At 37.6% G+C, this 25,553-nt stretch overlaps 1 protein-coding gene across 6 annotated transcripts in view; it reads left to right on the forward strand.

The window, feature by feature from the left end:
- DST (dystonin) overlaps nucleotides 1-18,582 on the forward strand; it is a 283,474-nt gene extending 264,892 nt beyond the window's left edge. For 3 of the 6 annotated variants that reach the window (XM_021551192.3, XM_021551194.3, XM_021551197.3), the window contains 13 exons: nucleotides 1,137-1,280; nucleotides 2,121-2,309; nucleotides 3,218-3,347; nucleotides 3,970-4,133; nucleotides 4,456-4,618; nucleotides 6,058-6,212; nucleotides 6,373-6,447; nucleotides 7,276-7,293; nucleotides 10,259-10,376; nucleotides 12,611-12,810; nucleotides 13,252-13,362; nucleotides 16,061-16,184; nucleotides 17,350-18,582. In XM_021551192.3, coding sequence (XP_021406867.2) covers nucleotides 1,137-1,280; nucleotides 2,121-2,309; nucleotides 3,218-3,347; nucleotides 3,970-4,133; nucleotides 4,456-4,618; nucleotides 6,058-6,212; nucleotides 6,373-6,447; nucleotides 7,276-7,293; nucleotides 10,259-10,376; nucleotides 12,611-12,810; nucleotides 13,252-13,362; nucleotides 16,061-16,184; nucleotides 17,350-17,615 — 1,857 coding nt within the window. In that variant the 3' untranslated portion in view covers nucleotides 17,616-18,582. Of the gene's footprint in view, nucleotides 1-1,136; nucleotides 1,281-2,120; nucleotides 2,310-3,217; nucleotides 3,348-3,969; nucleotides 4,134-4,455; nucleotides 4,619-6,057; nucleotides 6,213-6,372; nucleotides 6,448-7,275; nucleotides 7,294-10,258; nucleotides 10,377-11,794; nucleotides 11,864-12,610; nucleotides 12,811-13,251; nucleotides 13,363-16,060; nucleotides 16,185-17,349 lie in introns of all 6 variants that reach the window. The other 3 variants (XM_031504425.2, XM_021551193.3, XM_021551195.3) reach the window with 2 other exon arrangements.
- Nucleotides 18,583-25,553: the final 6,971 nt, after the last annotated feature.

The following is a 25,553-nucleotide window of genomic DNA, read 5'->3' on the forward strand; positions in this document are numbered from 1 at the left end:
CTAGAACAAGGTAGAAGAGAGTATATTTTACATTTTATTTCATAGTAACATCATACTTACTTTGTAAAGGCACAGGATAATGTTATTATGAGTTGTTGGAGAACTGGCTTTTACAATGGTTTTCGTGATTTTGAATTGTCTAGGATCTAAGTGGTCTCATCTTTAATCCAAAATAAATGGATTTATGGCCAGAGAGAGGAAGAGTAAAGCTTTCAGAGACATGTTTCCATTTTGTAGCCTAATTAAAGATACTAAAGTATTAAAAAAATTCCACTAGGCACTGAGAGATATTAGCAGTTCTAGTTAAGGATGCTCATAAAGATACACAGACTTACATAACATCTAGGCAGAAAAGTAAAACCATTGTAGTAGTAATGCTTAACAAAAATAAAAGGGAAAGGGAAAAAAAATAAAAAGAAAAAAATGCAAGTGATAGAAAGGATGGGAAAAGTCCTCCTTTCAGTTGCTTTTTCTTGTTGTTGTTTCTCCCCCACATCCATTTCTGGTCCTACTATCATAGGAATATCATATTGATGATACTCTCATCAATAACTATGAGCTTGGATGCCTAAAGTTGTAAACATCCTTCTGCTTTTACAAGATTTTTTCCACATGCTGTGTCTCTCCCCTCAGCTGCTGAGTTGTCACATTTGTGTTACTTTAGTAGAGTTGCTCCTGAACTCTGTCATCTTGTCTGAGCATGCAATTGTAGTTAGACATTTCCAGCCTCTGGTAGGAGCTGGATAGTTTTTTATGAAGAATTACTGTAACTGACAAACCAAGTCATTGAAATGTTGCCAATAGTGATTCTAACCATCATGTAGCTGGTTTAGAGCACTTCTAAATGCTGTGATTTTCCTTTGTATTTTTTTAACGGCATGCATCTTTCAAGGCTTTAGATTGTGGTGATCTTTTAAGGATCAGTAAGATGGGATCAGGTTTTAGAGCTTTTTTTAGTACTTTATATGGAATAAGCTTTTAAAATAGTTTAAGCTTTTCTCATACAAGTGAAACTTGCCTCTTGCAAGTTGGATCTGCTTGAGCAGTCAAGAGGCTCATGACCTTCCAGATTATGCACTCAGACTTCTCTTGCAAATTTTGTCAGTATCTAATTAAAACTATTACTTCTGTTTTAGGAATTTATGAAGAAACTGGAAGAGAAAAAGGCAGAACTGAATAAAGCAACAGGTATGGGAGAAGCTATTCTGGCTATCTGCCATCCAGACTCCATCACCACCATTAAGCACTGGATAACAATCATCAGAGCCAGGTTTGAAGAGGTCAGTATATGTTGAGCCATCTTTGTGGCAGCAGTCCATCTTCGATTAGAACACAGCTGACAACTAACATGGTAGCTACACTGTGAGGAAATGATCCAGCTGTTGAGAACTAAACATTTAAAATACCCATGGTGATGGATGTGAATACTGTGCTTCCCTAGGCTTTCTTTCAAAACTTACAAGGCTTTAAGAGCTAAAGCAGATGGTCAAGCTCCTTTGCTTGTATGTATTAAAAGAAATACTGTCTGACAGTTCCCAAGTGAGGAAAACCAATAGTTTCTAGGGGAAAATTGAAAAGTTACAAAGGAAAGAAATACAAGGGCAGATGTGAAGGATTTTCTGATTACATTAGAGAGGATTTCAGTCCAGCATATTCTTAATCTAGAAGGTATCTAAAAGTTTTAAGTGGCTACAGGTAGGTTGTACCCTTAGCTGTTAAGATGATACCTTCTGTTTTATATTAAGCATAAAGGAAACCAAAATACTGGTGATAGCATAGTGTGGCTTCAGGAGTGTCCAGAAGGAAAAATGACACCAAATCCTGTGTGATTCACTAACTCACTCATATAGTTAAAATTCTTAATATGTTGCCTGAATGTGCTAGTTACTCTGTTTAGCAGCACTTAATCCTGAGTATCTGTAGAAGAAATGTTTTGGACTAGGAATTCTAGTTACCTAGCTACTGTTAGTGATCAGCCACTATATATGCAAACACCTTTGATATGCAAACATCAGTAGGCCTAAGAAGTAGCTCTGGGTTTACAGTTAGCAGGGCAATTTTAAATACATTGTGAAGAGTTTCAGATGTGCACATACTCATGTATTGGTTCCTTTGTCAAGGTCTTAGCATGGGCTAAACAACATCAACAGAGACTGGCAGGAGCTCTGGCTGGACTCATTGCTAACCAGGAGCTGCTGGAAGCCTTGCTGTCCTGGTTGCAGTGGGCAGAGACTACACTAACTGAAAAAGACAAAGAGGTTATCCCCCAGGAGATAGAAGAAGTTAAAGCGCTTATAGCTGAACATCAGGTAAGGAGCAGTAGGTGACGTGTCGCTCACATGGGGTTCACATCTCAGTGCAAATTTCCTTTGCTATTTTTTCTTATAATAATTGAAAACAAGCAAGGATAATATTAGGAATAAAAGATTCACAGAATCACAATGTTGGAAGAGACCTTCAAGATCATTGAGTCCAACCTGTTCCCTGATGCCTCAACTAAACCATGGTATCAAGTGCCACATCCAGTCTTTTTTTAAACAGATCCAGGGATGGTGACTCCAACACCACGCCGGGCAGACCATTCCAGTACTTTATCACCCTTTGCATGAAAAACTTTCTCCTAATATCCAACCTGTATTTTCCTTGACTTGAGAGTGCAGCTTGAGACTGTGGCCTCTCATTCTGTCAGTTGCTGCCTGGTAAAAGAGACCAAACCCCACCTGACTAACCCACATGAAATGTATGATGGTGCTGCCATCTTAGAATAGTGCTGCAGTGTGGCTCACCTGATGAAATATCAAAAATAGTTTTATGAAGTGCTAGAGGGAGCTGCTGATGTACTGAATTCTCATAGATTTACCCCAGCTTAAACACCAGAGATTTCTTACTTCTGTGAACTGCAGTCTGAACAGAGGATCTTGGAGGCAAAATTCTGTTCTATATCACCTCACCATATACAGTTAATAAAGGAGTTTGACAGATTGGTTTTTAGACTTAGCCTTCTTTTAACAGCCAGGCCATAGTGACCTTAAAAGCTTGTACTGCTGATTTTTCTTATCTACAAAACATTTGTCTATGTCTATATTGTGAGGCTGGCATTATAACTGTCTTTCTGTGTATTTCATTTTAACTTTGGTGTTTTGCTATTGTGTATGTTTTTCATTCCTCTGGTTACTTTTGTGTAGTGTTAATTAACATCCCCCCTATCTGATTGCAGACATTCATGGAAGAAATGACCAGAAAACAGCCTGATGTGGATAAAGTTACAAAGACCTATAAAAGGAAAGCACTTGAACCCTCTCCAGTACAATCTCATATTCCTGTCCTTGATAAGGGGAGAGCAGGAAGTAAGTAACAGCATATTTTGGGGTGTGTCACATGTACCATTGCTCTATCTGTAAAGTTTACAGATTGCTAATAATCTAGTAGGTTTGATTAACATCTGGTGAAAGGGGGTAAAACTTCACAGAGAGAGACAAAATTGGGCTCTTACTGTTTATAAAATTATATTAATCCAGTTAGAAGTGTATTCAGTGAAGTTGAATGGAAAGTGAATCATAAGGTGAGGAAATTGCTTTTTGTATTTTTAGATATACTTACCCATTGTATTTTATACTTACCCATACATGGAACCTGCTTCTAAAATGAGGTTGTTTAGTTTGCAACTCTGAGAGATTTATGAAGATTTAATTTAAACTGTGCAGCATGACTAGTGGAGCCCTCACTAGCTTCTTCTGGCTAGATAAAAGAGGCTGTAACCACCACTATTTTTTTTACCATTGCTGGTTGTTCCCCAGCAATGGTACCAAAAAAAAAAAAAAAGAGCAATCCCTCTATATAGAATCATCCATATATGACCTCCTTATTTGGGACAGGAAGGAATAATTTTAGGAAGGTCAATGTATTTCATGGGAACATTTGTTTTGTTTGAGCTGGGTGAATCCTATGTCTTTTATAATGTTTTAACAGGAAAGCGTTCCCCAACACCAGGCATTTATCCATCAGCAGCCCAGGCACAAATTGAAACCAAGAATCCACGGGTAAACCTTTTAGTCAGCAAGTGGCAGCAAGTTTGGCTTTTGGCATTGGAGAGAAGGAGAAAACTTAATGATGCTTTGGACAGACTTGAAGAGGTCAGAAAAGCACTATCCAGACTGTACATACTTTTTTGCATCATTTTCTTTACCCTGGATTAAACTCCAATACTGTGAACAACTTCTATATTCATTGTATTATACTGTCTGACACAGCTAACTGAAAACACTGTGATATGTGTGCTTTCATGTGCTCTAAAAGCTGTCATGTCATTTTAAATGAGGAGAGCTGTGATACTTAAGATGCTTGCATAGATCCTCAAAAAATCAATTATTTAACAAAACACAGATGGTATCTATCTCATTGATGTTCTAGATTGATGTATTTCAGCTGAAAAATTTTTTTCTGTTTTTTATTAAGCTGAGAGAATTTGCCAACTTTGATTTTGATATTTGGAGGAAAAAATACATGCGATGGATGAACCATAAGAAGTCTCGTGTGATGGACTTCTTTAGGAGGATTGATAAAGATCAGGATGGAAAGATTACAAGACAGGAATTCATTGATGGAATTCTTTCTTCAAGTAAGTTTTAAAATGAACGTAATGCTGAACTTGGAACAAGCATCTCATGAAGTCTTTTTGTGTAGATAGTGTGACCTATGCATTTTATTGTGTTAGACGGTTACAGATTTTCTTTTTGAAATTTATTATAAAATATTATTTTACTTGAAAATATTTTTGGATTCTAGAAACTCTTTCTAGTTTTCTACATTTTAAATCAGGTTACAGATGTCACATTTATATTATTGTCTAATTAGTAGTTTGCTAGTTTATTGAACCCAGATTATCATTTCCATAGTACACTAGCTACTTCAACAATTAATTTTTGATTGATTACTCATAATAGTAAAAAGTACCTTATGTAACCTATAGAAGATTTTCAAAATCAGTTCATAGGATCATATGTTTTTTATTAAAGAACTTATATAGAATAGTTTCACTTATAGAAGGAAACTGTAATTTTTGAAACCAGTGTTTCCATGAGCCATGACAATATTTATATACCTATATAGTAAGGCTTAAAATGCCAAGCAATCAAACGAGAAAGGAAGTTTCCTAGCTTTCCTGGTGGATTATATTCCTTAGTTATGGTGGTAATTTAAGTCTTCCACATCATATATGTGATCATATTTCCTTTTAGGAACAGACTGATAAACAGTTAAGGACCTAATACTTAAAATAATCCTTTATCTTCAGATCATGGAGACTTTTGCTTTGAACAGTAATGATTCAGAATTGATCTGCTTCTAGCATTTCATTTTAGTGTTATCAGTAGGAAAATGTACTCTCTATATTTCCCCCCTGCTTTAGGAAATGCAGTAAAGGATCACTATTGTGAATATTGCTGTTTTGCTTGAATTAATAAAAAATAATGAAAAACCTAATACCAAGAGGTTAAATAGTTTACTCTTTTAACTCAGTTGGTATCAATTTATTATGACCACCAAACAGTCCTGAATAATTCCTGTTCATCACCTTGAAATTTGCTTTGACCATTTCCTTGAGAATCTCTGCTGTGAACTTCATCTAAAGAAGGACTTCATGAAACACCATGCATGGATCTGCATTGAGAAGGCTTCACATTCCATATTTAATCAGCACTGAAATGCTTGCTTGATCTTTCCTCACTAATTATTTATCTTGTTACTTTCTGGTATTTTATGCACTTTGAAGGTCAAAATGTTAATGTGCACACCCCCCCCCCCCCCCCATATATTTTACAGTTTAATCTCTCTAAGCCACACTATGATACTCATTTTTATTCAATATCTGGGTAACACTGGAGATTCAGATTGGGATTTTTTTCAGAAATATTCCTTCACTTGTTTGAATGTCCTCATTTTTTGATAAGCACCATCTGTTACCAATGCCTAATCACCATACAATATTTGTGTTAAAGCTTCTCATTGTAATGGAATTGAAAAGTGAGAAAAAATTGTGTTGTTGTCTTTGTCCTGCAGAGTTCCCTACAAGCCGACTTGAAATGAGTGCTGTTGCAGACATTTTTGATAGAGATGGTGATGGATATATTGACTATTATGAATTTGTAGCAGCTCTTCATCCAAACAAGGATGCCTACAAGCCTCTCACAGATGCTGACAAAATTGAAGATGAGGTGCGTTCTCTGCTTTCTTAGGTTGTATTCTGTTCTACTGGAGTCCTATTCTGTAATAATTCACTTTATTTTCATTCCTATTTAATTTGAAGTTTATTAGGTACACAAATCTTTGGAAATGTGATATTTAAAGTAATTATACTGTTGTGATTTTTTGCAGGTTACAAGGCAGGTAGCAAAATGTAAATGTGCAAAACGGTTTCAAGTGGAACAGATTGGGGATAACAAGTACAGGGTAAGTCTTTTAAGAACTTCAGTTCTTTCAGCTTTCTTCATATGACATGGTTTACACAAGGAATTAGCCTATATGAATTCACAAGAATCTTGTATGACAATTATACATTTTCTTTAAGACTGTCTAAATCTTTTTTTCTTGTTAGAACATATAGACTAAAAATATGGAAAATTGCTGATGCTTGTTTATTTTTACTCTAACAACTGAAGCTGTTTTCAGTCATAGGAATTTTTAAGAGGTAACGGCACACATCCATACACATGCATACATACATACAAAATATCCTCAAAAGCTGGTCTTTCTGCCTAGATACCTTAATGTTTAAACTGTAGCTGATTTTCTATTACTTTAATAAAAACAGTGACTGATATTTTCTTGTGTTGTACTTCAAAAATCTTTTACCAAAGTGTATTCAATCATTTTTACACTCTTGTCATTTTATTGGAACACGCATACTTCTGAATATAAGCAAAGTGTTAGATACCTGCAGAATTATTTTAGATCACAGAAAAATAAATATCACACAGTGGAGAAATATCTGCTACCCCTGGATTCAATAACCAGAACAATTTGAGGTAAAATATTTGGCTAAGAGAGATTAATAAGCACTTGCAGATTTTAAAAGACCACAGAAACAGCAATGGGAAGGAAACAAAGACCTTGAATATTTTCCAATATTCAGTCTCTGGATGGCTAGCTACCTGCTCATCTCTCCAGTAGATACTTTATTTAGAATGTCTAATGTGTTAGTTTGCATGTGTTCTAGGTCATGTAGAGAATTTCCTGTAAACTAATCGTGTCTTTCTTCCATTTTTCATTTCTTATCAGTTCTTCCTGGGAAATCAGGTATAAACCAGTGGAATGTGTTATGAAGTATTTTTTGTTTGTTTGTTTTTTTTTTTGTTTTGTTTTGTTTTTATTTTTTGTTATTCTCCTTTTTTTTTTTTTTTTTTTTCCTAACGCATAGTGATTTAAGCTTGCAATGGTCAGCCTTCTTGCCATCCTTTAATTTTCAGCTAATTCATTGCTGGTCAGCTGTGGTATTTATTTAAATGCTATGGAGCATTCCTCGTCTCAGGATCACTCCTCTACAATCCCTCACCTGCTTTCTTTGGTCATTTTCCTCATTAAGGAGATTACTTTTAAAGGAACCAGATAATAGTCAGCAGCAATTCCCATAGAGAAAAATCTTGAGCATTTCAACTGCAATTGTAGAGATTACGATTATCTAATCAGTTTTATAGTTGAATCCTTCAAAATTCTGTAATGTCTTTTTTAGGCTATTTGATTAAAGGCTAATCATGGCAAACAGATCCCAGTGTCTTATCACTTTTTTATTACAATTTGCACAAAAAATACTTTCATCTTCGCAAAAAAGAGGTACAGTCTCTATGATCAAGCAGACTGATTAAGAACCTAGCTGATAGTTATTATTTTATTTCCTTAACACAGTGAATCTTTAAATACATATTTTGGAAATAGGCAAAATAAAATTACTGTTCCCATGTAGACTAATCCCTCTCTCAAAGTATTTTCAAGGAGCTATGGCAAGTCTATAATGAGCTGGAGCTGTGTTTAAGAATACTTTGTGTCAGCTGGGTCACTGGTGAGTCCTCCCTCAGGAGGAGACGCTGCTCAGCGCTTACTCCTGCGCTTCACACTGATGCACAGCTTCCTGAGGTGCTAAATCACATCTGCCCAGTAAGAATGGAAACACCTTATGCAAACCAGATATCAGATACTGTTAGTCTTATGCTTTTAAAAAGGATGTAATCCATTCTGGACATGCTAGCATCAACAGCAATAGCCATTTTAAATCTCAAGATGTTGAAAATGTGAGTGCACTCTTGTTTACTAGCAGAGCCTGTTGAAGTATAGAAGAAAGCACAGAGCAGTGGATAACCTTGCCACATGCCTCAAGCAATACAGATCTAAGCAATAATTTAAAATATTTTCCACATATAGATCAAGTCTCTTTTTGAAAGAACTGTTTGAAATTATGTTAATCCCATTATCTATCATCTGTACTCTCAGATCTGGCAAACATGGAGCATTTCTTGAAAAGCTCTTAATGATGCAGAACGGCACCTACAGGCTATTGTCAAGATCAGGCCGTTTTGTAGCTTAAACTCCTTTGTTTTTACCTCTGGTTATTTGAAATAATGTTAAATACAGTTTAAAAAAACTTGTACCAGGCTATTTTAGGAAGGAAATCAACTGAATTACCATAAGAAGAAATGCAGTGATAGGTACTATTGTATTACCATGTTAATTTCCTGCCCCACTTTCTGACTTAACTTCAGCTAGCTTGGGAGTTTCCAAAGCACACTGCATTTGACCCTTGGTGTAGTTGCCTGATGGGGTCTAACTGACTAATTAGGCTGTGATGGAGAAAAAAATAAAGAAAATGAAGAAAGACAATGTCTTCAGAATCACTGGAAAAAAATTTGGTAGGAACAAGCCAGTGAAAATAAACAGTGTTCATTTAGATGCCTTTTTAAAAAAAACAGTGATCTACATATATAAAATGGTTCTTTGTTTGGCACATATTGAATGCATTATTAAAAAACTCTCAGAAATAATGCTCATGTGAATGTTCTTACTTATAACAAATACAATTTATTATTAAATTAAGAAGCAAGCTTTGCTTTTGTTTGGTTCCTAAAAGTAATATTCCTTTAAACTTATTCTCTCTTCTTGGCTTGAATAGTAACAAAAAACTAAAGTCATCTAACAAGTAGGGAGCACATTTGCTGTGTGTTTGTTCAGTCCCCTTACTGGAGCAAGTAGGTACTGTTGAATTACGGCCTTCTCCAAGGGTCAGAGATTGTCCAAAAGAGGGGCACTCAACTCCCATTGGTTTTAGTGAGTGCTCTGCATGTTTGTGTGAGGGTGTGCTGCACTTGGCCTGGTGATCTGGTATCAAAATATTTCAGTAGTGCTGGCTTAAAAGTACTGAAATGTTCTGGTTAGTTTTCTTGAGATTGTGAGGTCAACATTTTGGTCATGCTTTCTCTGATCTGAATTTGAGTGAAGGTAATGCGTACAGGTTTTGTTACACAGGTTTCAAGAGCAAAACATACATTAGGCCTGGCTATCAGCCCAAAGGACTCATACAAGAACTTAGTATGAAACAGACTCTCATCTCATCTCTGAATCATGAAGAACATTCATGTGTAGTCAGAGGAATGACAAATATAATTATAGTTATTAATCATTCATTGCTTGTTTAATGTTCCCTTCCTCACATGCACCTTGCTATAGGTAAGCAGTGTCAGCACTGTAGTGCTATAACTGAAAATATTCCCATAGATTAATCAATTGATAGAACAGTGCAACACTCATAACACATTGAATTTCCAGATTATATACTGATTGTTTGAAGTGATGCTGCCTTCCTTTCAGCTGACAACATTAAAAATCAAGACTGTTGCAGAAGAGTGTTTGCTTAAGATTTTACCAGTGAAATAATGCAAATAGGTCTTCATTAATTTGCACAAAAGCAGACTGTAACAAATCAAATAATATATTACTAATTTTGCTTATTTTATGATCTCAGACATTTGAGAACCAAACATAAAATTAAACCTGAGTTTCTTTGTTATCATCCTGCCATCTTCTTTTGATTAATGCAGTGCCATCTGATTTGAAATCTTAACAGCTTTAATAATCTGCATAAACAAATTGATTTTTTTTTAGCCTTTACTAATTATTAAATATCAAAATAAACTTTTTTAAATGTTTGATTTTTTTAACCTATCAGCATCTGAATGCCTGAAAAGCTCAGACTGTCATTTGATTTTTATTGCAGTTTGGTGACTCTCAACAATTGCGTCTTGTTCGTATCCTAAGAAGTACGGTCATGGTCCGTGTTGGAGGTGGCTGGATGGCACTTGATGAGTTCTTAGTGAAAAATGATCCTTGCCGTGGTATGTAACAAAGCTGTTAAAAACTTGCAGCATATTATTTGGATGCAGTCACCATTCATTGTCTCAGGATGAAGATGGACTTGTATAAAATGCCAGTTGTTGTAAACATCATCTCACTAAATGTCACATTTTTGTGAACTTTAAATCACATGGTTGAGATCCTTTTCAGTTGCACTGATGTATGTCTGGAAAAACTGTGATGTCTTCTGCACAGTTCCTTCAGTGTTATAGTGGTGTAAGTAAGAACTGAACTTAGCCCAAACAGACTTTATGGTATGTAAGTGGCTTGTATGACTTGGCAGAAATAGCACACAGAAATGTCCAATAAAACCTTCTCAGCAACACAATAAGTCAAAATAAGGCAATTGAATTGATGAGTAACACCACCACCACAAAAACCTCTGGCCAGTCACTCTTCCCAGTCTTTCAGTCTCTACCTTTGTAACCTTGTCTTTTCCTTGGCATCTTCCTCAGAAGCACTTCGTAGAGCCCTGAGCCTTGTACAAAGCTAGTGGAAAATGCTCTGGTCCGAAGGACATTGTGCTCTGCAGGAGCAGGGAGTGTTCTATCACAGAGCCCTCCAGGGCATTGCGTCAGATGAGCTGTTTTCTCAGTACACAATCCTGAGGACTGTAATAAGGAATTCCAATAAATTATTGGATATTTATTAAGTATTATATCTTTCATTGTCAAATTAGGAATGAATTGTAACAGTCTACCTGTCGATAGGCCTGAGAAAAATGTTTGGGGTACAACAGAACTAACCAAGTTAACGTTTCAATGAAGCCCGATTTTCTGAGGCATGTTTTATTTTCTACTACTCTGCACTTTTGATGAACAGAAATAGAAAGGAATAAAAGGAGGACTCTTTTTCTTCGTTATATGTGAGCAGATGTCAACACAGTGGATCTGAAGAATACCTGTAAGAATACTCTGTAAAATCAACATCACTGGATGTTGTGCATTGCTACCTAATCCTTGCCTGGTTGAAATCAGTGATGCAGGTTCAAACTTTTCCTAAACCACTTCTCCTTGGAAATTTGCATTTCCACCAAGTGCTCCTCGTGAATTCAGATGAATCATATTGCAAAGAACTGTTGTCATAAACAGTTTTAAAAGTACTGCACCTAGTCATATAAAATCTCTTTAGCTTGTATTACTTCTTTATGTCAGCAGATAAATACCGCTGCTACACAAGTATACTTGGGACTGTAGCTGAGTCTGTCCAAACACCATTTCCTTTTTGCCTAGAGGACCTTTGAGAACTCACCCCAGAACACTTAGGGACAGCTTTTGCTCAAGTCCTGTCTTTTGGCCTGGTGCTCCAAGTCTCTTGCATATGCAGCTGCTGTACTTGATTTCTTCTCCTGCTAACGATTTTCTTTAATGTGACCCATGTCCTGTGTCATTTTTTCTAGTTCATCATCACGGAAGTAAAATGTTACGTTCGGAATCAAACTCTTCAATTACCACTCAGCCTACTATAGGTTGGCAAACCCCTCTCTTTGTCTCCTTCTCCTCTTCTTCTCTTTCTTAATTTCCTTCCTGCTTTTTTAATATCTGTATACTTTTAGCTATATGCTTCACCCATCATATTTAGCTTAACATGTTCCTACATGGGCTGGTGCTTTGCAAGCTAATTTTTTTGACACGCTTGAAGAGTGTTTCAAAAACAATTGCCATTCACACTGACACAGTTAATTGCTAACATGTCTTGCATTTGTTCATGCAGAACATTCTCTTGTATGTGTGTTTGTATGTGTGTGTGAGTGCTTAGCCACCAATTACCTCATAATACTTTGGGTTTTATGTTCATCATTGCATGTTGCCAAACTACATAACTTCATAGTTTTGAATAAATATATTTGCTACTTTCCTGTAATTTCTTCTAGAACATCCAAGCAAGTATTATTTATTATGAATAGCTGTAGAGTTAGCAAAACTACCCATCAGGTTGTGTCTATGTATTAATAGTTGATTGATTAACAGTGATTTAGCACGTTGAGCATTCCATTATCACGCTGACTTCCTTTGACAGTGGTTCATTCCTGCTGGCATAAAGTATTAGAATAAGTGAGTCCCGCACATAACTCTTCTGTGTCTAAAATAAAAGCATTACACAGTAATGCATTTTATTTATTGTTAAAATGTGTTGGAGTTGGCATGGCAAAAATGGCAATAAACAGCCTTGTGACAGCTTTCATATCTGCGTCAATGAACACCTCTCTTTGCAGCTAAAGGGAGGACAAACGTGGAGCTGCGTGAAAAATTCATTTTGGCAGATGGTGCCAGTCAGAGCATGGCAGCTTTCCGACCAAGGGGCCGTAGATCACGACCCTCTTCAAGAGGTGCTTCTCCCAACAGATCTACTTCTCTGTCAAGTCAAGCTGGCCAGGCAGCTGCCCCACAGGCTGTTACTACAAGTACACCGAAGGTAAGGAAAAACTTACCTGCACTGGTTAACAATGGGATATAGATTGAATTTTTGGGTTTTTCCTTGCGCCAGTAATATTGTGCTTACTCTAGTTGATGGAGGAAAAGTGCCTCAATTTTATTTAATAGTCTGGTGTGGATCTGAAAAGTGTTTTCAATATGTTTTCACTACTGTTTGTTTGCAACATGGCAGTAGAAGAATTTCTACCCTTAAGGTGCCACATGAACTAACTGGAAGTTTGGGAACTGCTCTGAAAGATCCACAAACCTCTCCGTTTCACTTGAAAAATAAACTGTCATCTCTTCTTTTAGAACATTTGTCATTAACTTTTTCTGCTTAGATTTTATATCTACTGAGATTTTGAAAGTCCGGGTATCCTTCTCCATTATGTAGTTTTCCTCTACTGTCCTTCATATTTTGATTTACCATTGTTTCATACAGACACCACATCATTTAACACGCAACTATGGTAAACCATGGTTGACAAACAGCAAAACATCAACTCCTTCTAAGCCACCAGAATCCTCAGACTATCAAGGGTCATCTGCAGAGGTACAGTAAGGACAGAAATTCTAGTCTAATGACTTCCTTCACTAAAACTGTCACTTCACTAACAGCCACTAGAGTTTCAGTGCTTCTGAGCTGCAACATCCTGTGTATATTAATGCATTGTCTTTATTTTAGACCTTTGTCAAAGTATTTCTTAATTTTTTCCCTACAAGTTTGCTTTGTTTTGTTTTTGTTCTATTGTTCTATTTTGTTCTATTTTTTGTGGGTTTTTTTTAATTTTTAGGAAAATACAGCCTCAATGAACTAAGTTTAAAGCTCAAATGCTTAATAAATCATAAAAGTATGGAATGAAATGGTTAAGTAAATGTGGAAGAGTACTTTTTTTAAAGAAAAACAAAATATTCAATATACTTTGCAGGTTTCTTTCCTAAAATTGTTTACTTTGGATTCATTAAGTACTACAATGTTTCTGAACTGCATACATGAGATTAATAAATCATGATCTCTAGTGCAAAACCACTAAATAAAGAAATACCCAATCACAGTGAAGAACATGGCAAAAAAGTCTGGCTGTGATACATAAATCTTTACAGCAACTGAAAGTTTTGTTAGGGGGGTAGTGACCATTCATTACTCTAATAGGATAGCTATTAGATGACATAACAGAAAAACATGGCTTACATGGAAATTGCTAGTACAGCAATTAGGATTATGCTGGCAATTAGGCTGTATGAACAAAATATAAAGGGCCTTGAACCCAAAGTATTTGCTCTAATGTCATTACAGTCAGTGAAAAGATTGCAGGTGGATCAGGCTGCACACTGGTGTGTCATTTGTGGGAGTACTCTTGCCCTGGGTTGGATGGAGAGCTTGGAGAGAAACTTGTGCTACCACCCCCTCTTGTTGTATCTTCTGTTCACATATCTGCACTTTGATGCCTATTGCTGTTCATTTGACACCTTCTGGTGCGAAGTTTCCATAACCTCAGCATGGCTTAGCTCAAAGATGCACAACAAACTTTTTCTTTCCTCCCTCCTGTGCATGTTGTTGTGCACAGTGCAGGTGTGTCTGTGGGTACAGCACTGCAAGCACACGGGGCTGTGGCTTAGACTGATTAACAGCACACAGCTTAGTCAGTTGTCAGTTTCTAACATATTCCTGTATTGTCTTTCAACTCTTAGCTGGTGACTGCAGTGAAAGATTAATTGATGGTGCATTAAAGGGTTTATAGACATGGAAAGGTGTTGTTTTTATTGAAATACAATGACAGGAAAGCAGCTGGCCTGATTTCATATGGGGGCACTGTATTTCTTATCTGCTCTTCCAAATACCAGTAGTTTCAGTGAGTTTCTTTTATGTGAACCAGTGTGGTTTAAGATTATAAACAGAATGGTTAGGGTGGGGTAGGTTCAGTGAATTTCTAAGGCATTCTGCAGCATTTACTGCCCAAGAGAGCAGGTATTCATTTTATATGTAAACTGCATTTGAGCTTGGGGCAAGACTGAAACAGGCTTGTTTTATTTTTCACACTGATTGTTCTCTCCCAGTGCCTTGCCAGAGTGCAGCAGCTTCAATGGAGGTAACAGTGTTCCCTTTCTCCTCACCCTGCCAAGCAGTGTCTGTATAGCAGATTCCCAGGGGCTAGCTGTATGTCAAGCACTGTACTTGGCTTTAATGAGAGTTTAATATTGTGACCTGCCCTGTCAGAGCCAGCAGATTGCTGTGTAGCATCACAGCACTCTTTTGTTCAGAAGTGCCAGAAGTGGTCTGAACTGGCAGCTGCCAGGCAAGCTCCTGCCAGCCTCTGCTCTGTTCTTAACTCAAGGCAGCTTCCAACGCACTTCTCTGGATCTTGGTTTTCAGTACCTAATTCTACCTAGAATTGTATGGGGATTAAAGGCACAGAATGCAGGGTCCTGGAATCCAGGCCACTCCAAAAACTGCATTCATCACTGCACTGTTTTTTCTTTTTTTGAATATTTATATAGTATATTTTTGTTATTAAATTACTGAATACTGTAGTTTTCCTTTTATTTGCATATATCTCTTATTTAGTGAGTGATGGTCATTTGGAGAGCTGATGCTTCAGCTTTTGTGGCTGTGAAAGAAATTTTCTGATTTTGGGCAGATTGGAAATCAAGACTCATTTCAGAACTAGGAAAGCGCAGGGTAAGATTGGGTAGTAGAGACACGGAAAGGCACTATATTGACAACTGGAACTTTTACAATTAGTTCTGTGGCCTTTTTTGTGTTTTTCTTGTTTGGCTTGGGTTTCTTTCCTCCTAGCAAATGGTTTCTGAAATTTGGTAGCTCTGTTTCAGTTTTAATAATATTTTCATCACCTATAACTACAGCTAGAATGGTGGAAAGTCAAGTTATGCAGACACAAAATCTCAATATGTACCATCAACTAATCTTACCTGCTTGACTAATTTTAAGAAGGTAGTTTTTTTCTTTCTTCATATGTGTTGAAATACACACAAAGATGCTAAAATGTTAAGCAGACTGTTAAAATTATTTTTTTGTTGTTGTTTTACATTTGGACTGCTTCAAATGCAAACTGCTAAAGGAACATTCTAAACTTCACATTATGAATTATGCCCAAAGTGGCTTAAACCAGTTTCAGATTCACAGTGAATGTTATGATGATCACATTCTAAGCTATGTAGCCTCTAATACTAATCCTTATCTTCAGTTAAAAAAGCTTTTTTTTTTTTTTGTTGTCTTTTGGTTTGCATAGGGAACACCAATTCAAGGAAGTAAACTCAGACTGCCAGGGTATCTATCAGGGAAGGGTTTCCACTCAGGAGAAGACAGTGGCATCCTGTCAACGGCAGCTACCAGAGTCAGAGCTCAGTTTGCAGGTGAGTGTCTTGACTTCAGAGATTAATCTACCACTTGCTTTGTTTTCCACCTGAATACTTAAGGACACATTACAGTTCAAGGGAGAGATGTCAGAAGAGTGGGAAGGAGTAAAAGTCATTCTGCCCATTCTGCCCACATAGCTGCTGAGAGTGCACATAATCAGGCCCTCCATTCACATGTTCAGCTCTGGATGTGTGAATTCATAGCTGCAATCTTCTCGACAATGGTACCTCCAAAATATCTGCCCAAGGAACTAGGGAAGAAGCATTTACTCAAAGGATCCAGTTCTTTACAGTATTCAAGTTATTCTCAACTGTGATGGAGCAAAGGGGTCACTGAGTCATGACCTGTCCATTTTGGAAGAACTGCAGGGAGCAGCTGTAGATTACCTTATTAATGGAATATCCCACAGAGATTTTAAAGAAGTATACAAAAATAGAAAGCAGTGAAGCTGTGTTTTTCAACACAGTGTTCTTCATACATACCAGGAACCAGATTTGTGAAGATCAAAAATACTTAATAAGTAATTGAAAAATTATGAAAAAACACATTAATTATTTTCTGTTTAAGATTCCTTGTGGTTTTTTCTTCATGGCACAATGTCTGGGCAGGCTTTTACTTAGCAGGCTTGCTGAGAGCTCATCTTCTCAGCCCTTTGTTGGGCAGGATGTCTACTTCTCCCTTGTTTAGTTGCAGCTTTCATCTGTATGGATTTTAATTTTTTTTTAAGAAGAGGGGTACACATTTAAATATTGGGATGTTCATTTGCATCTCCAAGATACCTATACTTAGAAATCATGAATGCATGAAGAGACCAGAGAATTTTTTTTTTTTTTCAATTAATAGCTGAGAAAATGGCAAGGGAAATAAAGGCTCTGGCTGTTGAGTTGAATGTACAATGCATGTCTAGGAAGTCAAGAAAAGCTGCCAGGGTAATGCATTTTTAATAAGATGTGCTAGTGATTAATTAACTAGGTGTCAGCATTTGATCTTGCATTTCCTTTTCTTTAGTGCGAGACACAGCATCATTTAGCTTGCCTGGTAGACATCTAAAGTTTAGTTTGTGGAATGAGGAATCTTTGGGGCTGCCAAAGACCTAGGAAAGACCTGCACAGGTTTTCCGTCCTTACCTTCAATCCTGGTGGTTATCTTCTCTCTTTCTAGACACCAGAAGAACTCCAAGCAGACCTGGTAGCCGAGCAGGAAGCAAGGCTGGCAGCAGGTCGAGCAGCCGCCGCGGCAGTGACGCGTCTGACTTTGACATTTCGGAAATCCAGTCTGTGTGCTCAGATATGTCAGAGACTGTTCCTGCTACAAGCAGGCCGACACCCCGAGCAGGTTCTCGGCCAGGATCCGCCAAGCCTTCTAAAATTCCAACCCCCCAGAGAAGGCCACTAGCCAGCAAATCGGACAAGTCCTTGAAGAGATAATATGATTGGCTCCATAAAGGTCTTTTCCTTTTGCATTAAATATTTAAGTTCATAAGATGTAAAATATTATGTAGAAATTACTGTGAAATATCGCAAGAGGTGGATTTTTAATTCTGCAGATGGCCTTATTTGTGTATTTGTCTTCTTATTTTATGTGTATAATTTTTGTCGATTCTTTTTTGTTTTGCCATATCCTGTGAGAAGGGGAAGAGTTCTAATGTAAACTAACAGTTGTACACAGTAACATGTAGAAAGTACACTAAAAATAATTGCCGAATGTACAGTGTACTGAATGTACAGTAAGTCTGCAACCTCAATAAAAAAGGCCTATCACTATGTCATTAGTTAACAGTAAAGGATACCTCATGATTTTTCTTTAAAAAAGAAAAAGAGAATACTGAAAGCCAAAAGACACAATTACACATTTTGAGCTAACTAAACAAACACTAAACAATGTATGTTAAAACTACTAAGGAATACAGACACACATTCACAGTACCCTTATTTATACAGCATCTGTCAGAGAACTCACAGAGTTAATTAAGCACTTGCCAATAATATGATACTCCAATACCTTGCAGCATTTCTGTGCCATTGCTTTCAATGAGGCCAGACACATTCTGGATATCTGAACTATTATTCTGTAAGAATATCAATATAAAGTGCATTCATGTAAATGTGAGGTTTTCTTTTGCTTGAGTGGATGGTAGCACTGTATCATTGAACTCATTTTGTATCAAAGCAATTTTGCTTGCAGAAAGCTCAGAAATAAACATGTCCCTTAACTTTATTTCTATTGTATTTCTTATTTCACAGGAAGGTAATTTTCTGTGTTATGTTTTAGAGCATATGCCATTTCAGATGACCAATAATTACCATAGGAACACAGACTTTAATGTTATTTCCCATTATCAGCTGATTTTGGTTAGCTACTGTATTTGTTTAATAAAACACTAAATTGCACATATCAGAGCATATGAAATTATATCTAATTATTTTGTGTCGACAATTATTTTCTCCATATTAAACTCTGTCATTTATATACCATGTATAAAAGGTATAGAGTAATTCACTTGCTCTACTAGTCAGTGAAACATTCTAGCCATGCATGGATTCATTGAAAGGATAGCTAATAGCTCATTTTAACTGGAAAAAAGGTGCAGCTTCAAATAGGAGTGCTGTAGCATGGTTGGATAGATGCTGTGGTAAGTAGTGACAGAATCCCTAGAACTTTTGAATGCCCTTTGGTAATATCAGAAAGACTTGGGTGGGATTTGGCCAGTAAATAAAATAATACTCAAAAGACAATTGAATCAGTCAAAATCCATTTGTATCAGGATTTCTTTCAACACAGAGTTGTACAAAGATTTGTAGAAAGCCATGATCAACCGGTCTGGCTTGGGAATCAGCACAATGTTTACTCACTACTGAAGCATCAGTCTCTGCTGCACTATTTTATTTTTCAATTTTTCACCTCTCCTGTTGCTTCTATTCATCCAATGATTGCTTTCCTAGAACATTAAAATAGATCAGAATGACTTTGGTGCTTTTTGAAACCCCCAACACCCTTGGATAGTTTTCAGTATTTACAGATGATAGCTGAAATATCTCTGCTTGTAAGCAAGAGAAGGGAAAAGGATAGAATTTAGGCACTTGCATGGATAACTTGACTGAAAGAGGTGGTGGTGCCCAGTGGGATATTCTTGGTGCATTTTTTTAACCGCAAAACTGATGTTCAAGGATGTAGGGAGGACAAATATAACTCCTTTGCAAGGGTACATACATAGATCAGTACCTTGTATCCCAAGAGCAACCTGCCTGCACAGGAGGTAGTGTTGGCACCTACTAAAAGCACCTTTTATATTGCAGTCTTAGCTTAAATGTATTTTTAATGCTCCATTAATTATGTAACTTTATGGAATTTTTCTGTGACTACATTGTAGCTTTATAGAAATATTAGAGGGATGACCAGCCTCTGGGAAGTCCAATGCCAGCTGACACCCAAGGACAAAGTAGATTTAGTAGTGACTTGCTAGTGATTCCAAAATTGGGGAGGATGGGACTGATAAAGTGGGAAAGTTCATTTATTGGCTGGAGAGAATCATCCAGTGTTGGAAACTAAATTAATAGTAAATTAAATAGGACTGGATATTCAGTTAAAAAGCTTAAAGCTGCCTCCAGATTTATACCTTAATTAATTTCTTCAAAAATTAACTGCTTTAGCTTGATACTAATAGACTTTTCGAAATTCTGTTGCCTGTGATATAAAGTTCATACTGACAAAAGTCTGAAAACAAATAATGGATGCTCTGTACTTCTATGACCCAAGGAAGAATTTACAGAATTTCATAGAAAAGGCATATTGTGAACATGTGGATATGTGATAGGTAGTTCAGTTTTAGTGAACTATTTTTGTAAAGAAATTAGGGGTATTCAATATCCTTCTTTCTGTAATTGAAAAGCATTTCTTCTTTGGTACCAGCAAAAATGGGAGATGAAGGATCAGCCTTACAAGTACATCCCCACTTTATTCATTTGCATTAGATTTTATGTAACCACATCATTGGAGATGCATTTTTCACCCTTTTATTACCTGCCTTTTAACAACAGGAGTTGATCATAAATTCATCACCCTGCTAGGTGACCATGATTCAATTGCAACTTAGTGTGGCCTCGACTCTTATATCTGTTTCTTCTGTGGTTGTCCTGCACAATGAAGGAGCAGAGGTGATGGGCTGGGAAGAAGGGTTGGAACAGCCTCAGCCTGTGGACGTGGGAACCATATTGTTAAGTGAATTATGTATATTTAGCACTTGGGAAAGCTGGCTCAGTCCTAGGCTCCTTTACTTTTTCATTTTCAGGGTTCTGCCTTTCTGTTTGGCTACCTTCAAAATGGGAAAGTTTCCACAAATTTTCTGCAATCTGCAGATGAAAGCTGTAGTGATCTGGTGATACCTCCTGGCCTAGGCATCCTCAGCTCCAGTTAAGGCATATTGTGAGCTTCTTACATGCTAATGCAATCAATGACAGTAATTCAGGCTTTGCCTTCAGCACATTTCTTTACAAAAGCATATGAATGAGGTTATATTTAATCTTAATTTAAAAACTAATGCATTTCATAGAAATAAACTGATGCAAGCAGCTGTGCCATACCATAGTGAGCAGTAGGGTTTGGATCAATGGTTGCCACAGCTCTGACAGGACTAGCAGCACCCCACAGCTTGCACATGAGACAGAAGTTCTAGCATTAGGTGTGTTCCTCCGAGGATGTGCCAAGCAGACACATTGCTGAGCACTTGCTCTTAATGTTCTGGGAATAACCACAGGGATGGAAAATGAGCATTGCCTCATTTGCTGCACACGAGCTGCCCTAACTGCTTCCAGGTGTTTCCCATTGTCAGGCTGCTCGGTGGCACCTGAGCTCACCCTGGGGAAGAGGTATTTAACTAGATGTTTGTTCTAACTGGGTGGTGATGTTAGGAGGTTTATAGACTTGTGCAATGTGAGTAGGCTTTTATAGAAGAAAGAAAACGTGCTTCCTCAATGAAACTTGTTTTCTCTGCTGGATTTGAATAACATGTTTGCAGACATGGAGGTGGAAGAGATGGTTGAATTATTTGCTTGTCTTTTTTTCAACAGTGCAAGTAGGTTACTCATCTCTGTGGAAAAAAATCAACTTACATTTCCTAAAAATGGGGACAGTGCAGAGGAAAAGGCACCTCTTCAGAAATGGATGAGGCAGCACCTTGAATTCTATGTAACTTGCACAAAAATACTGGGTGGCTAATAGTATTGAGCTATTTTTAAGTTCTCTGGTAAAGAATTTTTCAGAATTTTTCTGTTGCAAATGAAGTGGTATCTGACCTGAAGCTAAAGGAATCTTTGGGGTTGTTTTTTCATAATTTATTAGTTGTTCTGGTGAACTGAAATAGTTTAAATAGTCTGAATTGCATCTTGGGGTACTCAAACTATATTTCTCTATTGGAAGGGTATAGGGAACATGATGAAGGTGAATCGTGTAACTTAGCTGGAATCCTGGCTGAATAAGTATGAAAGTGTTAATACATGTGTTATTAGCACTTGAATAGTTGAATATGAATAAAAACCCCAACCTATAAATCAGACCATGTCAGCATTTACAATAGTATTTGTTCTTCTGAGAGGAGGCAGATGGAGTGGTGATAGCTTTGTTCTCAGGGAAAGCTAGCTTTTTGTAGGGGTCATGATGATCTTTACAACAATTGGAAAAATTATCTACCTTTTTTTTCCTCTCTTTTTGGGTCTTGATCTGACTCTTCCAAATATTAGTCACAGAATAATTAAGTTGGAAAAGACCTCTAAGATCTGTCTGTTCTTTAGGCAGAACAATGGGAACCTAGGGATCTATGAAAGAATTTGCAGTGTCAGGGCTATACAGGCTTGTAAATATGAAACATTGAAGAACTCTACATCTGCTTATCTGAAGAGGGGATGTGACTTTAAGCAACACTGATTTGAAGCTTTATAGACCAAACCAACGAAATAAGGTAATTTAGGCTATGTAATGTCCACCAAAGAATGAAGTAGCTGAGCTGCTACTTGGAGTCCTCTTGTCTCATGTGAGCATGAGACGACTGAAAACTGTCTAATATATAATAGATGCCTTTTCCAGAAAGATACTGGTAAGCTTAAGAAAAGCGCTGGTTGGTTTAGACTTGGAAAAATGATAGACACAGTAATAAAAGATAGTAGTGGAAACCTGAATAAATATACTATGGAAGAGTTGGCTCAGTTTTTGAAGGGATGTCATGCCTTAGAAGCTGCCTGAAAGTCCTTGAAAGGATCAGTTAATGTGGACAAAGGTTGAGATTGACCACATGGCTTTGCAAAAGAAATCAGTAATTCTCAAAGGAGTGAGCACTTATGGGATCAGAAGAAAGGGCTTACTGAGGGTAAATAGCACTTTGCAAGCTAGGAAAGACAGTGCTGGAGAACGTGCTCAGTTTTAACAGAGGAAAGAGTTCTGCAGTGGAGCACTTGACAGGTTTTAACATAAAGCTGCAAACGCTGCCTCAGAGGTTCCTGAAGTGCACATTGTTGGACGGGTGCTCTGGAAAAAAGCATCTCTGCGTTTCTGTGATTCATCGCATCCCCTGGGGGCGTGCATTGCTTTCCACTGATGCTGGGGATCCTGCAGTGACTAGCTCAGCCCTAGCCAACTAATCTTCAGATGGCTAATTTAAGTAGAAGGAATCCCACCCCAAATTAATGAGCTTATTTCAAGCTAAGAAACACTGGATGGGATTTTCCTGAGTGGTTTGGAAATTCTGCTTCCAGCTTTTATTACTTTCACACCTTTTTGTTGCACTAAAGGTATTTTAGGGTATGCAAAGTATGGATCATCATATAATTTTGTGTCATTTCTAGTCACATGGAGGGAATGCAAACCATGGAAGAGGGGTGGAGAATCCCATCATGTTACTGTTGTCATACTGTAGAAGCACTTGAGCATTCCTGGTGTCCTTCAGTAGCAAACCCAGGTACGAGGGTGTTCCTCCCTGTGTTGCTCCCAGTCACATCTGTCTCTGCAAGGCCCCTGGCAAGCCTGTTTCCTTTGAGTTTTCCAATTGTTCATCCTCCTGGGATCCACTTGCACAAGGGAAGTGAATGTGTCTTTCAGGGGACAGTGGCAGATCATGCACAACCTCAAGACCTAAACCATTAAAAAACTAAAGTAATTGCAAAGAATACCATGTTGACATGTTTCTCTTCCTTTCAAGTGTCCTATGGATCTGAGGAAGATAAGTGTTTTTTTCCAAAAGACGTGAGCTATTCATTAGTATGGTGTGGTTATTTTTGGTTTTTTTCTTGTTTGGTTGGTTATTTTGTTTGTTTGTGGGGTGATTTTTTTGTGTTTTGTTTTGTTGTCTTCTAAATAAACACTATTGAATATTTTGAGATAAAGAAAAATAAGTAACTATTTCTTTGAATAGTTATGCAGTGAGAAATCAATCCAGAGCAGCATTTTATTATATTGGAACGTAAGGCCAAAGCATAGACATTAATGTTAAAGCAAATGTAATTTCTTTTGTAAAAGTATTATAAGATGTAGTAGACAAAGCACAATTAAATTGGGCAAGCCTAAAGAAGGCAAGATACTTGCAGTGGAGGCTGCTTATATGCATTGCTATTGTTTTTTCCTCACAGAATGTATTTGCAAATATAGCTGTTCTGAACTATACAACAGCTCTGCAGTGTTTCCTATTAAAATGAGCAAACTGAATTTTCCAGCCCATGTGTATGGCTTTGTAACAAGAGCTGAAGAGATGCTTCCTATGGCCAGGTGGTGAGGAAGGTGTGTGAGCCCCAGCTCCCCAGCTTGGCTGGAGCTCCAGGTTATGGCCCCACATAGGCAGAGTTGGCTCTTTTCCTGAGAGACCTGGCAGTGACTCTTGGGAGGTGATGCCTCACCAGTTCTGCTGATCTTTGGGAAGAGCATGAGCATGATCCTAGTGCTTTCAGTCACTAGAAATCCTTCCTTAAATCCACTGATTAGGTCACTTGGTCAATGCACACTTCTGCACAGGACTCTTGTTTTAAGCACTTGTCGTCTTTACCTAGTGGACGAACTAATGAAGAAATAATTTTTAATAATTTATCTACACACAATTCAGGGCATTCATTTCTCTCCGTTTCTGCTTTTCTTTCCTTCCCTCTTCAACCCCTCTAGTTTATCAGGATTTTTTAAATCTCTCCCGTTTTCTGGGGAGGATTTAATTCTTAATGATGCCAAAGAATTTTAATGTAGCATTTGCTAATGGAAAAGCTCTTCTTAATTACCATTGGAAACTTCAGCCCCTGAGTGAGAACTTTATATTTGGTAGCTTTAAAGCTTTTCATGTGAGAGATCTCCTCCCCTCCAAGCTCCTGCTCTGTTTCCAATAAAGTGTGCAGGCTCTCCAAGAATGTTGCAGTGATCTCATCTGGTAAAATAACCCTGGTCAGTAGTAGCCCAAATCCTCCATTAGGCTCCATCTGGCTGCGGGGTCACCACCAGGCTGCCACCACCAACCTCTCCCCCCACTGCAGGAGGGATGCCCTGGGGCTGGGGCATGGGGCTCGCTGCCCTCCAGGAGGCAGAGGGTTGCAAAAAGTGTCTGTGGGCAGAGCCAGGGGCTGGCAGGGCTGGCAGGCAGCTGCTTTCATGAGAACAAGAGGTCTGCCACAGCTGCCACAGCTCACCCCCACCCATCGGGCAGCCCATGCTGCAGTGAAACACTAGGAGAAGTAGACAATTAGTCAGGAATTTCCTAAATAGCAATACAAACTAAAAAGGGGGGTTACCAGCTGGAGTTTTTCTATCAAAATGGCAGAGATTAAGGAATCTTTTCCTTGTTTTAGATATATGGCCTCCTGTGTCCAGGATGCTTTTTCATATGGACTTTTTATAAGTCAGTCTCTGGCCCTGAATGCTGTGTTATTGAACTCTAGGGTATAAGATATGGTCTCCAGTACTACATAAATAAAAGCAAATCTTTTCAGCTGAGTAGTCAAATGATGCTGAGGGAGTTTGAGTTCAGGCAGAGTGATCTAATCTGTCTGTCAAAAAATTAAATAAAAACTCTGAAAATAAATTAAATTATGGAAAGATTATGCTATGATTGTTAAAGTACCAAAAATTTTCGGAAGAACCTGTTGGATGGAGAGTATTTTGGGCAGCTGCATGAACATCAACCGATGGTTTGGAAAATTCAGTTTTGGGGCTTGATGCTGGGCTTTTTGCAATTAAATGCCTGTGCATGAGCCTACCAAACTGAGGTCATTTGGATGTATACATGGTTTGGAAGGTAGAGTTAGAGATAAAATCAGTTGGATTAAAATACAAGAGGAGAAAGACATCATTGGGTTGTTGTGATACTAACTTGCAAGGAAACATTTTTTGCTGTAAAGTCTCATGTG

Source organism: Lonchura striata, chromosome 3, assembly GCF_046129695.1.
Source record: "Lonchura striata isolate bLonStr1 chromosome 3, bLonStr1.mat, whole genome shotgun sequence".
Taxonomy (NCBI): domain Eukaryota; kingdom Metazoa; phylum Chordata; class Aves; order Passeriformes; family Estrildidae; genus Lonchura; species Lonchura striata.